The sequence below is a fragment of the Trachurus trachurus genome, assembly GCF_905171665.1.
Source record: "Trachurus trachurus genome assembly, chromosome: 3".
Lineage (NCBI taxonomy): Eukaryota > Metazoa > Chordata > Actinopteri > Carangiformes > Carangidae > Trachurus > Trachurus trachurus.
Window position 1 is genome coordinate 35,898,906 of NC_139893.1, and position 18,180 is coordinate 35,917,085.

Sequence of the window (18,180 nt, forward strand, 5' to 3'; positions counted from 1 at the left end):
ATAGGTGCAGTTTTACAGTTTCATGGTTGGGATGAGTGCTCACAGGCTGCCAGCAAGAAATGTGAAACAACAATTCACAAAAAATATATGCAGCCACAAATCCTGGGTGAAAGAACAGATTAAAATCCAAGTAACACTGGGCAACAATCACACAAATGCAGTTAAGAATGGAAAATTATTCTTCTCAGTGATGATACAACAATGTTGCTCTATACATCTGTCAAAATATGTATTCAGTATATTTGAAATTATTAGAAATAAAGACCGTTATAATTCATAGAAAATGAATGCTGAAATGAGCAGCAACCAAAGCTGCAGTGGATGTAGAATGAAGAGTCAAATATGTAGGCCTACAATATTTTTTTCATATATACTTGACATAAAATATATTTCAAATGACATTATTGCATAAGAAGCTGGGACAGAAACGTAACGATAAAAATAATAGATAACAGCTCAGGTAACGTAATATTATGGAGCACATTTTATATTCTAAAATTGAGGCAGAAGATGCTGTGACTGTGTTACAACAGTAGGGGGCAATAATGCCAAGATTTAGCGCAACTTCCTGTTTTAAAACAACTGAAAGAAGAAGAAAACGGGCCAATCACAGAGCGCCCAGGGCCAACGCGGATATCCGGGATCCTCGTCGACGCGTGCGTGTGCACTTTGAGCGACTCTGAGCTCTTCTGTCACAGCGTTTGTCAGGTATCTCAGACACAGGCGTGTGTTTGTTTGTGTGTGTGTGTGTGTGGAGATGTCGTCCAGCGGAGAAGCCGTGTTGCGGGCCGTGGAGACGCCGCTGTTCTGGCTCGGTGCTCTGACCGCGGCCTGGCTGTCGGTGTGCTCCGTGTGCCGGCTGCTGACCGGGATCAAGGTGTGGGTGCTGGGCAACGGCCGACTGGTGTCACCCGCTAAACTGGGGAAGTGGGCAGGTGAGCAACCTCAAGGATCGTAATTATGCATACCGCTGCTAATGATGATATGTAAGATAACCACGCAGTGTGTAATTATGCAGAATAAATTGGGCTCATCAGGGACAACAGGAATGGAGCTCCTCATAATGAACCACCAGTTTATTGACCAGTCACCTTGTGTTGATAACTCATTCATAAATGGTCTACAGTATTACATTAAGCCTCTGTTTTGATGTTACTAAGCAAGTAAAGTAAAAGAAAGGAGCCTTTATCAGAGAGGGGGTGGGGACAGGGAAGGGGGTTCCTGGACCACCTGTATCTGAACCTGAACCTGAACCTGAACTTATAACTTATAACACTATAACACCTTTGTTTAGCTATATTTAGTGTCAAACACCACAGGAATTCCCCTCATTACTGCAATGATTAGTGGCATTGACTAGTCAGTTTACAGAAAACTATTCAAGAACTATTGAAATAATTGATAAAAAAAAAAAAATCAAATTCAACAAAATTGTCCCACGTTCCCAAACATGATGATTTTCAGCTGGTGAATAAATGGAAGAGAAAAAAAAGTTTTTTGAGCTGTTGGTGCTATGAGATGAACATTTTAAGGACATGCTATGTCACGTTTCCAGCTACTTTTTTTTTAAAACTTTACATCCATTTGTGTCAATACTGCTCATCCGTGCAGGCTGGCAGGGTGGCTGGAGCCAATCCCAGTTGACACAGGGTGAGCGTGGGTAAACCCTGGACAGGTCATCAGTCTATCACCTGACACATAGAGTCAAACAACCTCATACTCACATTCACGCCTACGGCCGATTTAAAGTCATTAGTCAACCCAGTTTGCATGTCTTGAAACTGTGGGAGGAAACTGCAGAACCCACAGACACAGAGAGAACATGCAAACTATACACAGGAACACGGGAATCGAACCCAGAAGCTTCTCGCTGCCCCTTTTTGACTTGAAATTGAGAAAATAGTCAGAGTCTGACCTTATTAGGCAAGGCAAGGCATCTTTATTTACATAGCGCATTTCATACCAAGGCAACTCAATGTGCTTTACATAAAGACAAAACATTTTTTTTTTAAAAGAACAGCATAAAACAGCATAAAAACAAAAAACAGAGTTAAAAACAGGAGCAAAGAAGTAAAATAAAAGTAAATAGATGAAGTTTAAAGTTATTAAAAAGAGCTCAGCTATTAGCACATGAAAAGAGAAATGTTTTGACTACAGTTATTTTTTTCACCTGTAGATTTTAAATTTATAATTCAGCATTTTAAAATTCACCATTCACTGATTTGTACTGATTGAAACTGACATTGAGCAGCATCAACGTAACGGAAGCCTCCAATTTGAATTTGGAAATATTAGTCAGATATTGATTTTAATGATTTGTTAGTTTGCATTCTAACTCTTCCTTTTTACAATCTCCAACAGCTTTCAAACGTAGATGTTAAATGCAGCATTTAACGTCTGTATCTAATATTTCCAAAATTTAAATCACTCGGCCCACCAAAGATTGAATGTCCCAATAAATCTTTTTTTTTATCAGCTGTAGATAACAGGCCATTGAGCAATGAAGGCCGAGCAGCCTTTGACCAACTCCCTGAGGAGCGGAGATCAGGATTCATCCTGTGGAAATGATTAGGCTATAACACACTCTCCATAAATACTCATTACCTTTATCTTCTTTTAGATTGACTTAATGTCCTTTATTTGAGCTTCATTTTGCACCAGTAAATGAATTAATCAGAACTTAAATGAATATTTCTGAACAAGTTTGAGAGCACGACCCCACTGCAGTGTTGCATACATGTTGCAACCAGGCACGTTTTCTTTGACAAAGTCAGTTTCATGCTTCAGCAGCCTATACAGTGCTGCACTGTTGCACTGGCTCACAGCTTTCTTGCATAATAAGTTTGCTCTGACTGTTTCATAGTTCACACTGGTGATTACAAAGCCTCCAGTCTTCAGCAAACACTTGTTACGCCCTGTGGCTTCTCTGTCCCGGCAGCAGCAGCAGCAGCAGCAGCAGCAGACGACAGCGCCCACAGTCTGCGGTGCGTTACACGTGGAATAAAGAACGGGCGGTGAATGATCAGCGCTCTGTCTCTGGGTGTAAACTGTAGTCGATCTTGTGAGTGGATTACGGCTTGAGGGGATTATCATATCAGACCGAACGCTGTCCATCTGTCCGGCCTGCTCGCTGACTGAACCTTGAAGTTTGAACAGGCCACTGGGGTTCGATTTTAATCAGACGTTCAAGGTTCATATCATTACACAAAAAGAGCTCAAAAGCCTTTATCCTGTAGTATGGAAGGAAATAGGCTGAGTGATTTTGGATGCATCTGTATCCAGTCATGAGCTTTAAACCAAATTCTTGTTAATATAATCATCTTAAGACTTTTTTACAGAACACTGTGATCCTTATTAATATATAATTTTTTTTATCAGACTTTAGATCCACCTCTAAAACTTTTTTTTTTTTTTACTGAATCTGGAGCAGTCCTCTCCATCTGCACAGTCACTGTCACATCAATCTGCCAGAGAAACCCAGAGGTTTTTGAGGATGCGAGCCGGAGCTGCCTTTGATCTTCTCGTCAGCAGCTAAAAATGGGAGGGCATCAGACGGGGAGTTTTTTTATTTTTGGATCACACATGCAAAATGATTCAGAATATGCAATGAGCCGAAGGAGCCCGTTCGCCTCAGCTGCTGCTTTCATTCACAAACTTTGTCTCGCTGAAGTGGACCTGATTTAGAGGACGGCCTGATTATGTAACAGGGCCAGAGCCATTCATAAATGAGATTCACATGAGACACAAGGTCCTCAGGAATCTGGTTCACACACACAGACACACACACTTACTCGTGTGTGTGTCTGCGTATGAGAAAGAGAGAGAGAGGGTAGCGATGATATTCATTTTATCATGATGTTAAAATGCAGAGAAAAGCAGCAAATTCTTAATTTTCGTAGAATTTGTAGTAAATACTTTTTGCATGAAAATAAGAAGGAATTGATTATGGGAATAATTGCAACTATTGATATTCTGTCAGCTGACTAATTGATTTAATTGTTAGTTTGCTTTTCCACAAGCAAAGTCAGAGCCATGTCATTAGGTCAGCGTAAAATGTCAGGAATTGTATAATAAAAATGATAATTTGGGGGCATCGTGTGGCGCAGTCGGCCCCGGTTTGAATCCTGCATCGGGCGGCCCATTAGTACATGTCACCCCCCCCTTTCCGCCTCACCATTTCCTGTCTCTCTCAACTATGCTATCAAATAAAGGCAAGAAAATACCCCCAAAATATACAAAAAATAATAATAATGGTTTGGACATATTACTGGCTACCGGTCGTACTTGTAATCCCAGCGAATGGCAACTACGATTGAGGAGATAGGTAATTATCAAAGACACTCGACACTCGCTTGTAGCTGGGCTACTTAGCTTCGCCTATGTGTAACATGGGTGAACTCACTCACCCATAAAGGACGTGTAAACCCGACTGCCAAGCAGTCATTGACCTCTTGGCACAACGGTTTGCATCGTCGCCCGTCGTGCGGGAGACCAGGATTCGAACCCCACCTGGGGCAGTTTGTACTGAAACACAACGCAGAGGGCCAGATTAAAGCAGATATCAGTGGAATGTTTTTGTTAATATAAGTCCTAAATAGTCCTATTTTCCGTCAGCAATCACTTACATGAAGTATTTCAGCCTAAACACGAGTCTCTCCGTCACTCTGCTCTGCTGTAACCCGAGGAGAAAATTTTCCTTGTGGGATACAAGTGTTATCCAATGAGGAGAGAGAACGGCATGAAGGGCTGTGTGTGCAGCCAAGGGATGCGCGTGAATGTGGTGACGTAGCACGAGGACCAATTGATGCCTGACAAGGGCGGGGGCTGCTAACTCATGGTGCGTTCAAAGAAACTCGTACTTTGTGTTTTTCCTTCCTGTGAAGTCATACCAGTTCGATCTGGTACGAGTTCACGGGTCGGAAGTTACGAGTGGCCGTTATAGGGAACTTTCACAGACAACAGGATGGTAAAAACACGAGCTACGGGTTACCTGGAACGCTACCAAGTCGTAGTTGTGACTTGAAGCTGTAACTTACGGTTTCAAAAGCCTGCCTTGAACGCAGCATTAGCCGAAACGGCCGTGAAGCTGATATCTGCTTTAACATCAGCGACATGTGCTTATATTGATTACATCGTTAGACAAACGTAATAAGAGATTTATAAATCTCTTTTTAGTCGATGCCACTGACTCGCTTTGGCGCGTTGGCGTTTTAGAAAATGGCCGTTGGCCATTGTTTTTGCTGTTCCTGTTTGGTCAGGTAGACCCGCCCCCAGCCCCTCGCCTCGCCGGTGCGTCATTGGTTCGTAGCTCTGGACCAGACTGGAGTTGGTGCTTGCTTGGAACCAGTGTGGAGAGCAGTGGAAACTAATGCCAAACCTGACCTAACATTAAGTTACAGATATACTGGAGGTTTGAGCACCAAACTAGAATAGGACACTAGAATACTAGAGTGCATTTCCTCACCGTGTTGGTCAGTCGTCCCATTTTGCAAGAATAGAAAATGATTTAAGTGAGGTAAACAGACTGAGAACTTTTATCTCATCGGATAAAACAAAGGTTTTCCTCCAAGACACAACTATACTAATTAAATTACTGATGAAACTTGACATTTGTTTTTCTTTTAATCGATCTGGTTTAAGCCTGCGCTCCGTGGTCCGTGTTTGATTGATTGAGTTAATCTGCTGCTGATAACTTCTGAAATTTGGTCCAGTCCCAGTGCAGTGATCACTGTCGGCTCATCCACATTCCTTTCAAATGTCAGTCTTAACATAAATAATAAGGACAAATGTGGCTAAGCCGCAAAACTGTGGGTTATAGTCAAGTTAACCTACACTGTAAAACAGTCAAATCATCCAGGTCTAATATTTGAATATGGATTTATGTATGAGTTGTTTTTAATATTGAAAAACAACACATACACACACTTTAAAGGAGACATATTATGCCCCCTTTCCACAAATTAAAATAGTTCCCAGGTGTCTTAAAGACATGTCTGTGATATGCTTTGGTCAAAATACCCCAAGGATCAAACATCACAGCTCTTTTCATCCTCTCAAAACAGCCCTGTTCAGAATGGCTGGTTTCAGTGCCTGTCCCTTTAAATGCAAATGAACCACTGCTTGCCCCGCCCCGCCCCGCCCCTTCTACCGGTCCCAGGTAGGGGTGGTATTATGCAAATTCAAAACCTGAGGGAACAGCTCGTAAAACCCATAGACTGTAAAAAGAATGGACGTAGCACCCGTGATGTCACCTATTGGTTTGGGGGAGTCTGTTTTGTGCCGCTACTACGGGGGTTTGAACCGCGCCATGTTGGATTCTACTTGCCATATTTGGAGAGGTGCGGCAGTTAGCCGGCCGAGGCCCCGCCCACTGGCCTCGAAGCAGCGGTCTCCGGACCTGTCACTCAACGTTTCCGCGCCATAATTGGCCAGAATTTTAAACCTAATAATAGTAAAACAGTAGAGTTTAAAAAAAATTCACCCCCCTCAGAGTGTACCAGGCTGTAAATATGTTTTTTTAAGCTGTAAAATCGGCTATTTTAACATGGGGCTCAACTGGAGTTGCTCCCTTCTGAAGCCAGCCCCCAGAGGAAGCCGAGGGGATTGCAGTTTTTTGAACGCGGAAGTGAGCTTCACTTCTGAGACCGACAACTGCCCCCTTGGTAAAACCACGTGGATGTCAACCTAGGGAGCCTGAACATTACAGATTTTTTTTGTCAATTCTCCCATTTTGGGGCCAGAAGGCAAGACAAAGACCCAAATTAAAGAGCCTTTAAAAAGTGATATTTCCATAATATGTCCCCTTTAAAACATGACACTTATGACACTATTGTACTTAATGCAGACCCCACTTTGAGAATGAATATGGCTCCTCCTAGCCTCTTGATTTAGCCTCTCTGTTCCTATGACGACATGGGTACACTGGTAGTTTAGCACATACATACCGTAGATTGCTATTACTGCTACAGTGTACTTAAATGCCCTCTACCAAGGCTTTCTGTATGAAATAATTAGCTGTATGTACGAGCTCTGTTCCTCCCTGAGAGAGAAGGGAGAATCTAGAAGTAGGTAGGGCTGGGCGATATATCGATATAAAAAATATATCGATATATTTTTTAATGGGATATGGAATTTGACCATATCGCATATATCGATATAGTTCAAATTTGCGCTGTGATCCTTGCTCCATTCAGGCTGCTGATCTGGAGCTCCCTGCACTGCTCGCCGCGCTCCGCTCCGCCCCTCCTCTAACTATTTTATTCATGCTTATCAGACCGCTGCTTCACCAGCTGACCGAGAGGAACGCACCGAGTCCACGTCGACCTCGTTGCCGTTAACGAGCCGAGCCGCGGCTCTAGAGGCTCAGTCAGCTGCTGTAGCACGGCTGTTAGCCGTTAGCTGTTATTAGCCGTTAGCCATTAGCACGTCGTCCCCTGCAGCAGCGTCAGAGCTCCAGACCTCTGTGAGCCGCGGTGCTTTCACCAGATTCAGCTCGTAAGGTTCGCGTTTACCCCATGGATCTATGATAATATAATACATCCATGGTTTACACACGTTTGTTTTCACTCTAGTCTGGTCCAAACCGTGGGTCCGTGAGTGTCACGTGACGTTTCCATGACGACTGACCGGAAAAGACGTGGGGCACGTCACGTGACTCCAGGTTAAAAAAAAAAAAATCTCTGAGAAATAACAGAGACACAAGGCAGTTGTTGTTTTTTAGTTTTTAGTGCAGACAATTGATAGTTTTTTTTTATTTCAAGAGTGCCTTTCTATAAGACTCTGCTATAGCTGGTGTTTATGTTACAGAAATGTCTTATAATAAATTATACATGATAATGACAATATTTTCAAATTTCCAGCCAACTTTTAACATTGATCTTAGAAGAGGCCTTATGGAATCACGCCTTCTAAAATCCATTACTCCATTACTTTGATTTCAAAAAAGGTACTCTTGTCAGGCAGTATTTATGTTTATATTTTGTTATTTGAGCAACTGAACATTTATTCATGAACCAGATGAAGAAACCTGTTTATTATTTATTCATTTGATTTTGCAACTGTTCAGTGAAATAGCCGGTTTCAATAAAACTACCTGTGACTTGTTATATTTGGCTTTAACTTTGACTGAACATTTGCTCTCACTTTGCGGAAAAATATCGGGATATATATCGTATATCGATATTCAGACAAAATATATCGGGATATGACTTTTGGTCCATATCGCCCAGCCCTAGAAGTAGGGCAGGATGTTGGTGTGCGTTTGTCTCCTGCACTGTACCGTGTTTACCACTTATTAAAACGACACCATGAGGATCTTTATACCTCTGCTTGTCCAGAGAAGCAGCTGCATGTTAGATGAGTCTTAATGCAGGGATGTGCTGCGATACGCCGGACTAAACATCATCATGTTGCTCCTCTCAGCACAGACAGTCTACGTCCTGGCTCAACAATGACATGCTGCTGCCTATCGCAGCCAAGTGGCGGTGCGTATTAGCACTATCATCAGAGCACGTAGCCAGTCTAACCTACATTTGCAGAAGACAGCAGTTCCCAAAATAGACCTTGTTTTATTTGAGTGAAGGGAACATGCACTCAGCTGTAAAAGTCCCCCCCCCCCTCTCCCCACCCCCTCCTCTGTTCTGACTGCAAAACAGTTCATTCTTAAAACAACTAAAAATAACCCAGCCTCTGTTCCCCTCATCATTGTGCCTGCAGACCCCCCCCTTCCCCCTCCCCTTCTCTTTTCTCTGTGCTATTTTTAGTTGCCCCCAGGATCCCCCGTATTTGTGTTTGTCATTTTCTCTCCTCTCTCTCTCTCTCTCTCTCTCTCTCTCTCTCCCTCCCTCCCACCCTCCCATCCGGCTGTGTGCTGCAGCCCTGGAGGATGCTCGGGCACCTCAGCATCATCTGTACGCAGGGAGATCACATAAAGGGGGAGATGGGTACAGCCAGGGGTGGAGAGAGTGTCGTCAAAATAAGTCAAACATTTGCTTAAAATAAACACGATTATTTCTCTGTGTGTATGTGTGTATGTGTGTGGGGGCGGGGGGTTGTTTCTGTCTGATGTTGCGTAGGCATTTCCGTGAAAACGCTGACGATCAGGTGTTGGACACGCTGCAATATTAATCTTTATTAACTGCTTTTCTCGCCTTCAATACAAAATATATCATGTATTAAAAATGTATTCATGAATGTGCTATACCAGATCATATACAGCTCTGGAAAAAAATAAGAGACCACTTCAAAATGATCAGCTCCTCTTGGTTGGTTTTACTATTCATAGGTATGTGTTTGAGTAAAATGAATACTTTTGTTTCATTCTATAACCTACTGACAAAATTTCTCCCAAATTGGAAATAAGGTTTAATTTAGTGCATTTATTTGCAGAAAATGGCAACAGGTCAAAATAACAAAAAAAATCAGGTGTTTTCAGACCTTGTATAGCTAACACAAAGAAAACAAGTTCATATTCATTTTAAAACAACACAACACTACTTTTTAAACTTAGGACGAGTTTAGAAATCATAATTGGTGGAATAATCCCAATTTTTAATCGCAGCAGTGTTTTTTATTTATTTATTTATAATCTTTCTTCCTCATTAAATATGATTTGGTTCAGGTGATCAGCTGTCGGAGTTCAATAGACACTGGGATCGATGGCTGCCATACATGTAGAGAAGCTGAATTATTAAGAACATTTTGGAGCGGTCTCTTTATTTTTTCCAGAGCTGTAGATGCTGATGCCGGCCTTATAGAGCAGTTGACGTTGGCCTCGTTGTGACTGGCTCATTCAAAAACAGCATCCTTCATTTTTTTTTTTTTATTACATCATCTGGCAGCAGACCTCCTGTGACTGAAATAATAAGCATCAATAGCGATTTGATCTCAGTTAGCCGAAAGTGGTCTCGGGTACTAAAGTTTAGCAGAGCTTGCACTTAATCTCTGCGCACCTTGCATGTAGCATTTAATGAGCCTGAGAAAACTAAAAGCCCCACTAGCAGACCCCAGAGGCTGCACCGCTCAGTGCAACCAGCCACACTGATGGGGTTCGACCTAAACTCAGACTCGCCAGTATAACCGATCTTAAGTGCACTTCACTCTCACAAGTAGGTCAGAACCACAATACAAAAAAAGAAAGAAAGAAAGAAAGCAAATCACATGAAAACACTGAGGAATGAAGAGCTACACACAAGTTAACACAAGGACAGGATGGATATTGTTCTTAAAGCAGGGTTGTACAGGTCACACCGGGACATATTGTAACGCTCCGACTCTCCGTCCTCACCCCCCCCCCCCCCTCCAAAAAAAAAACACTTTTTGTTATATTTAGCCAGAGGTGTGATGAATAGTTGCTTCTGAAAGATGGGAATTGCTAAAAATAGCTCCCCTGCTGCTGCTGCTTTTTGTGCCAGGCAGTTCCAGGGCATCTGTTCGCTCGACTGCCACTGATGACAGAGAGGACCTCACTTTGCCTCTCTCCTCCCTCCCTCCCTCCCTCCCTCCCTCCCTCTCTCGTTTTTTGTCCTCCTTCTTCACCTCAGCTGCTCTCCACTCCACTCACCTCACCCGGCAGTACATCTGTCTGCGCCTGACGTTCAAACCCTTTTACCCTTGAAGGTCCATTTATTTTTATCAGTGTATATTGCCTTTTTCAAATTTTGAATGAAAATTTGATCACACACAAAAAAGATCAATTTATTTTATTTTTCCCAATCCCCCCCCCCCCACCACCCTCCCTTCACTCACTGGTATCTTTTGCACCGCCCTTTCCAGAGATCACTTGTACCACAGCTGTGACGTCTTCATCAGTGGGTTTTGTGTGATGGCCGTCTTCCTGTAGGTGGCGCTCTTTGTCTATTCCTCTATGGAGGTTTGCACCACTTTGTGCTGTGAACATTTATTGACATTCTGGCTTCATCTTGATTTCATATTTGCTTTCTGTAAAGACAAAACATCTTTATATGAGACAAAACATCCCTGTTCTTTGAAATATTTTCTTTTTCTGTGGAAATATTCTAGCAGTGTGTTGTGACATGCAGTGGTGTTTAGTTTTCCATCAGCTGCCTTGGGATTACAGATGTTGATCAGCATTTCTTTGGCTACAATTCGTCTTTTTTTTTTTTATTGTGTATTCATTAACATGCATTGGCCCTGTTAAATAAATATAAATGATTCCTTTCATACAAGTTAACTGAAGGCACTTCAAACCTCTGACACTGACCTTTGATTGTAACAGTGTGGTGTGTTTGCCCTTTCTTTTAGAATTCACTCACAGCCACAAGTTTGAAGCTTAATACAGATGCACATGGCAACTCATTCTTTATCTAATAGTGTAAATGTCTAATAGATTTGTCCTGGTCTTGGATTTTGTGGAGAAACTGAATGAAAACAAGTCTCTGCAGCCAAGTCCCAACATGTATTAGGCAACAGTAGAAGCTGTTGAGATGTGTCCACATAGTTTTAGCCACGTGCTTTTATTTTTTCCATGTGTAAAATCATACAAGCACACTTTTAACTCCCCTTTCTGTTCCAAAGATGCAGCCAAACAAGCCCCAGTTTTATGTATTAAATGTAAATAATGAATCCATTCTTGTATGTGAATTGTTCTCAGTTTCTTATCCTTCTCATCCGTCCCTCTTTTTGCCCTGCAGTTGTGACCGGCGCCACAGATGGGATTGGGAAAGCTTATGCAGAAGAGGTGAGATTCACCTGGACTTCTAAGACGAAGCTGTGTCACCTCTCTGTGTCTGTTCCCTATCAAACAACTTTATGTAAAGCTGCACACATGAGCTGACTCTGAAACAACACACATCCACTTCATTAATGACTTTCTAAGAGGATTTCAGACCAATCACAGTTTGATCATCTCTGCGGGGCAAATGGAAAATGAGTGAATGAGTTGTGTTGCCGTGTCGACGCGTGGCGGACCTCTCCCTTTTTATTGACTCATCTTTTTTGCGTTTGTGTCAGCTCGCCCGCAGAGGATTCTCCATCGTGCTGATCAGCCGCTCTCAGGAGAAGCTGGATGATGTATCCAAGGCGATCGGTGAGTTGGATGAGTTTCTTTTCTTTCTGTCTATCTTTTTTCTTTTTTTTAAGCACACTGTGAATGTGAATGTAAATGTAAATGCAGATAAAACAAATTACCACACAAGGAAACTGCAGGTTTTTATGGATGAATTTCATTATGCATCCCATTGAAAAACAGCATGTAGCTCCATATTACTCCATTTAATCCATCAATCCAACTTAATCCCACATTTTACAGTCAGGGGAAATCAACAGTACCTGTGGTCCAAAGGCACCAGGCTAATATAGTTCATGTGTAAAGTATGACAGCTGCTTGACTGAAGTTCAGTCTTAATGATCCATGCGGCCACACAGCCTCATTCATCCTGAACCTGAAATGTTGCATCCATATTGCGCCGTGTGGCGAAAATGACTAACGGCCAAATCATATTGCATCGAATTGCGTGTTTTGCACAAGTGATCCTTAATTGAATGGAGATTCAGCAGGACCCTCATGCTTTTTGGCTGTGAGGCAGCAAAGCCTCCTGCTGGAGCTGAAAGTGAATCTGTCCAATTAAATGAAAGCTCTCTGTTAAAGGGGTATATCCTCGTTGATGGTGAAGGATTTCTATAAGGGTTTAATCATTTTTCTCTTCTCCCTCCAAAGTGACTGCGCGGTAGCAGTGTGGTCATTCGTAAATCTCAACGTCTCATGTTTATTAAATTAGTATTATTGTTTGCTTTTCTATGGGTGAAAAAATAGAAAGTGACATAGAAGACAAGAACCATAAAGCATCATAGACAAAGTGTGTCTAAAATGAGATTGTTGGGATGTGTATGATGATATACAGATGTTACTGGTTCAAATTTGCGGACTTCACGCGTGGTTCACGCGAGACGCCACAAGACTCATGCATTTTTTTTCTTTGGCGAGACAAGAGGTTTTAATGAAAAGCCTCAATGTGCCAAAACAACCGCCAGGTGGCATCTGTGAGAACGGAGGACGACAGGCGGATGACTCAGTGATCTGTGCAGTAATCCACAGCTTAAACTCTAGGCTATTAAACTAGAACTAACTACTGTATACCCTGCCTAAATCACAGAAAATATTGTAATATGATAAAGCCTGTCTTGCTTTATGACTTGATGATTATGTATCACAAATTATGAAGGATCATCTGCGCAAGGCAAAGATGATAGCATCAACAAAACACGGCGTAACACACGCGGCTGTATGGGACAGGCTTTTATTTAATTCAGAACAAACCGCTTAGCAAAAATGGAAAATATAGTCTATAATAATTAATTGATCTGTTGTTTGGCCACTGTTTGAAAATAACCCGAATTATGAGCAAATAATCTGATCCAGAGCAGCAGTCATAATCAGACTTCTTCTAAATAAACCTTAACATTCAATAACTGGGTCAGGTCGGACCATGGGGTTATTTTTTCTCTTCTTCTTCACAGGAGAAAATGAGGTGCCGCTCACGGACGCGTTGATGTTTTGTGATTTATCTGCTGCCTTGACTCTGCCCTTTATACATGTGCGTTCAGATTAACAATAAGACAAGCCATGGTTGAGTTTATTGAGTTTTAGCTGCTCAATCTCATTGTTTCAAAGAAAAGGGATTGATTTTTATAACGAAATGAAACGAAAACAATATTATATTGATACATTGTTGTAAAAAAAATCCAAAAGAAACGAAAATGAACTAAAGAAAATAACTTTCACACACACACATTAAAACAGTGCGATTGGTTGAAAGCTGATAATTAGCCATGTGCTTATAAGCTGATTGGCCGAAACCAAGAACAAAGCCGCGTGAATGGCCAATCGCCATGTGTTAACGGCCGACATGTAAATCAGCTGTTTCGATGGGCGTTATATGAATAGAGATGTTAATGTGGTACTTTGCACATAGGCTGTATACTTTCTGTAACTGGAAGAAAAACAGCCAGCTGGAAGAATGTGTTGCCTAAATCTTTTACTGTGTGGGAGATCTCCACCAACGTACTGTAGCCGGGGAGAAAGCAACCGTTCTGCTGCGGGGGGAGGGAGGGGGGCTGTCGGGGTGGAGGTGCTGAAATGGAGAGCTGTCCCCCACAAGGTGCTAAAGTGAGGGAGAGGAGTGGAGACGCCGGTTGATTTGAGCGATTTAAGCAAAGCAAAGCCTGGGCTTTTATTTGGTTTTATTATATGCTTGTGGTTTTTCTCTATTTTTGCCTGTTTTCACTCTGCACCTGCCCTAATGTGTGTCTCCCTTGTCTCTAGTAAATGAATATTTCCCACAATAAAATGAGTCTTTAGAACAAAGAACTGATTTTTTTCTCTAGCTTTATAGAGCTTTATAGGCTATAATAACCTTGCTTACTGCTTTTTGAATCACTTGACAAAATAAGATGCCTCGAGCAAACTTGGATATGAAAACATTTTATTGAAGAAGAAAAAACACACACACATTGTAGCATCAAGTACTGTAGGCTACTGTAGGCTACAGTAGGGTGAGGATAGGACCCTCAGATGATCTTCTCGGAGTTCGCAAGAACTCGTTGATCTTATCTATGCAGTATTTCAAGTCCTTTCTGTCCATGCCTGGAAACTCCGTTCTCAGTGACTGCACTACAAAGTTCTTCACATTTTGTGGCAGTTCATGTTTCCCCCGGGATCCGTCCCAGTTTGTCGTTTTGGCCCAGGCTCGGTAATTGTCCTCTGAAATGACTCTCCGGAACAGTAGGCACCCAAAACGTCCCACCTGGCCGTGGCTCTGGTGACGGACTTGAGCATGGTCTTCAGGTCCGACATGCCTCAAGCTTACATCGGGGTGTTGGTGAGAGATGTTAATGCTGTCCGAGGTTGAAGATAGAACCAGCGGAGACATCGAGGCTTGCGACGAGGAAAGATCAGGAGTCGATGTGTGTCGTGGGATCGGCCTGACGGGGGTAAGGGGCGTAACCGGGATGCGAGTTCGCTGCTCGCGGAAAGCATCTCGCAGTTCTCCGATCCCAGCTCGGATCTCCTCCATGAAAGCCTGCCCTCTTCCTTCGGAGTTCCCGCTCTCTCTGAGGTTTTGATTTTCCTGCCTCAGGGTTGCCAGTTCATCCTCCATCCGGGTAATTTTTGCGAGCAGGGTCTCTTTTTCTGCCAGAAGCTTGCCTTTTTCCTCTTTCTCGCGCTGCAGCTGCTGCGTTCTGTGGTCCAGGAGCATATTCAGAGCAACATCACCAGGAACACGAGGAGCCACCAAACGAGAAACCTCTGCCTGTGGTTTGAAAAACAAACAAGTAATGAGTCATGGTTTACGGTATAATAAACAAGGGAGATAGAGTAGTATACAGTACACGGTATAAAGTGTAGTCTAGGCCTATGACACTTACCGCTTTTTTTTGGATGAGACGCTTTGCTGGCGGGGCAGACGATTGTGCGGTTTTTGCTGCAACCTGTAACAAGGAAAAATAGCAAAGAAATTAGAGACTGAAAATTAAAAACGTTGATCTCTTCCATTAGGTTGACAAATGTTTGATTCTCGCTTGTAAATGTAATGGGAAAAAATACCTTTTTGCGCCCCCGTGCAGCAGGTGGTGAGTTCTCATCTCGGGGAAAGAGAGCCTTGCTGACCTTGGATGCTCCGTAGAAACGTGCGCTCTTCATCTTGAAGCAGTTGAATTCGGTCAGCTAAAGTAATCAGTAGGTCGAGTCGAGTAATCAGCAGGGGGCCATATAGCCCATATGGTACAGAACTGAGGACGTGATTGAACAAGGCAGCAGAGTTACAGTAGGGTAGCCACGCCCATTAGGCGAATGTGAGACCCACAGTAAAAGAAAAAAAATCATTTTAGACCAGACACGCCCCTTGGGAGAGGCATCCTAATCAACGCCCACTCAGCAAGAATAAATTGTTGTAGCCTACTGTACATGGACTACATTTGGTTAGTCTTCATTGAGTTGGACTTCGATTTACTCAGAGATGGCTATGATCGACGCGAAAACGAGTGAACTCATCAAGACTCTGCGGAGGAAAGGCTGGACTGCACGAGCCATCGCTGCACATCTCAAGTCGGCCGGAGTCTCAGCCTCCCTGCGCACAATTCAGCATCATTTCCTGCATGCAACTGTGGAGAAAAGAGTCTGTAAACCACGTAAACTGACAAGGTATTGCCAATATATATATATTTTCATTATTATTATTATTATTATTATTATTATTATTATTATTATTATTATTATTATTGTTGTTATTACCCTAACAATGTCTCTCTATCAGTCAGGTGGTGGAAAGACTAGATGCCATCCTGAAAGCAAACGACGAGTTACCTGCAAGAAAATTGAAAGAGATTCTTTTGCGTGACCACAACATAAACATCAGTTTATGGTCGGTGCGGAAGGCGTTGCATCAGCTTGGCTGGAACTATGGGAAGTCAAGGTAAAACATTAGGCTCTTTTGCATCTTGCATTGAAATTTGAAATTATGTTACATTTATTAGTAATGAACTGCTCGCTTAAGCCTAATTTCTACATATTCTGCAGATTTGTTCCTATGACGAGGGACAAAAACAAAGAAGCACGTCTACTCCAGGCTGAGAAATGGAAAGCTGCTGGGGAGAAATTCGACGATGTCCTCTTCACCGACGAGTCGACTGTGGCCCTTGAGCGTTTTGCCTTGAAGTGCTGGAGGAGGAGCAACTTTGCAGGGACGCCAAAGCCTAAAGCTAAACACCCCCTCAAGCTTCATGTCTGGGGTGGAATTTCACGCTGTGGCCCTTGCCCGCTTCTCATTTTCGACGGTGAGTGGGGAAAAAACGTAGTTTGAATATATATAGACCTACCTAACAATTTAGTCTGAAACAGAGTTAAAATAAAAAAAATAAAAAAATGAAGAATAAAAAATGTTGAAATTAAGCCCGTTATGTCACCCACAGGCATTATGGACCGACACTTTTACCAAGAGGAAATCATCCGAAAAGTTGCTGGTCCATACCTCAGAGAGCAGTATCCGATGCGCACACATCGATTCTTCCAAGGTATCATCTTAACACTTTTTTAAAACCATCCTTAACATTCTTAGGCTACAATAAAGGCAATGTAATGATGATTTAGTTGGTGAAATCTAATGTTTTCTTTATTTTCCCTCCACCAGACAATGATCCCAAACACACTGCAATCAGTGTCAGAGCCTGTATGAAGACAGAGGGAATCAACTGGGTGCCAACACCAGCAGAGTAAGTTAGTCATAAATTTGGCGTGATTACCTGCATTAATAATGATGCATTTATAATTGGGATAAATTAATAGCAGGAAATAAGTGCTAATCTATCATATTCTTCTGTTTAGGTCACCAGATCTAAACCCGATAGAGCTGGTCTGGGCTTCGATGAAGCACTACATCCGCTCTGAGGCGAAACCAACTAACAGGGAGGAGTTGGAAGCAGCGATCCAGACATTTTGGATGGAGAAGCTGACCATCAGCGTCTGTAATAAGTACATCGATCATCTGGACAGTGTCATTGAGAAAGTTATAGAACTGAAGGGAGGAGCGACTGGCATGTGACCGTAATCGATATCCTGTCCTGGGGATGCTGTTTGTGTGCCTGCTGGTGACTGTAGCCTAATATAAAGCTGCTGTATATTTTAAATAAAGCTAGAGTGCAGTCACTGAGAACGGAGTTTCCAGGCATGGACAGAAAGGACTTGAAATGAAACTTGATGCTACAATGTGTGTGTGTTTTTTCTTCAATAAAATGTTTTCATATCCAAGTTTGCTCGAGGCATCTTATTTTGTCAAGTGATTCAAAAAGCAGTAAGCAAGGTTATTATAGCCTATAAAGCTCTATAAAGCTAGAGAAAAAAATCAGTTCTTTGTTCTAAAGACTCATTTTATTGTGGGAAATATTCATTTACTAGAGACAAGGGAGACACACATTAGGGCAGGTGCAGAGTGAAAACAGGCAAAAATAGAGAAAAACCACAAGCATATAATAAAACCAAATAAAAGCCCAGGCTTTGCTTTGCTTAAATCGCTCAAATCAACCGGCGTCTCCACTCCTCTCCCTCACTTTAGCACCTTGTGGGGGACAGCTCTCCATTTCAGCACCTCCACCCCGACAGCCCCCCTCCCTCCCCCCGCAGCAGAACGGTTGCTTTCTCCCCGGCTACAGTACGTTGGTGGAGATCTC

The 18,180-nt window shown here is 42.5% G+C and overlaps 2 protein-coding genes across 2 annotated transcripts in view; one reads left to right on the forward strand and one right to left on the reverse strand.

Moving 5' to 3' along the window:
- The first annotated feature begins 685 nt into the window (after positions 1–685).
- Positions 686–18,180, forward strand: part of hsd17b12b (hydroxysteroid (17-beta) dehydrogenase 12b) — a 33,978-nt gene continuing 16,483 nt past the window's right edge. The window contains exons 1-3 of the mRNA XM_083999215.1: positions 686–935; positions 11,652–11,698; positions 11,971–12,046. Coding sequence (XP_083855341.1) covers positions 758–935; positions 11,652–11,698; positions 11,971–12,046 — 301 coding nt within the window. The 5' untranslated portion in view covers positions 686–757. The remainder of the gene's footprint in view (positions 936–11,651; positions 11,699–11,970; positions 12,047–18,180) is intronic.
- LOC311006403 (uncharacterized protein) lies at positions 13,671–16,194 on the reverse strand. Its single transcript, XM_083999226.1, has 3 exons — positions 15,563–16,194; positions 15,385–15,447; positions 13,671–15,269 (listed from the first exon to the last, which is right to left on the reverse strand). Exons 1-3 carry the CDS (start codon positions 15,656–15,658, stop codon positions 14,502–14,504), a joined length of 927 nt encoding a protein of 308 aa, XP_083855352.1. The 5' UTR covers positions 15,659–16,194; the 3' UTR covers positions 13,671–14,501.

What these genes read in the sequence shown, in the direction of transcription:
- LOC311006403 (XM_083999226.1), bottom strand. Translation starts at nt 15,658, where the DNA reads ATGAAGAGCGCACGTTTCTACGGAGCATCCAAGGTCAGCAAGGCTCTC. An exon ending in CTGCACGGGGGCGCAAAAAG is followed by an intron (nt 15,448 to 15,562) that starts GTATTTTTTCCC and finishes TCCTTGTTACAG; the next exon opens with GTTGCAGCAAAAACCGCACA. An exon ending in GTCTCATCCAAAAAAAAGCG is followed by an intron (nt 15,270 to 15,384) that starts GTAAGTGTCATA and finishes TTCAAACCACAG; the next exon opens with GCAGAGGTTTCTCGTTTGGT.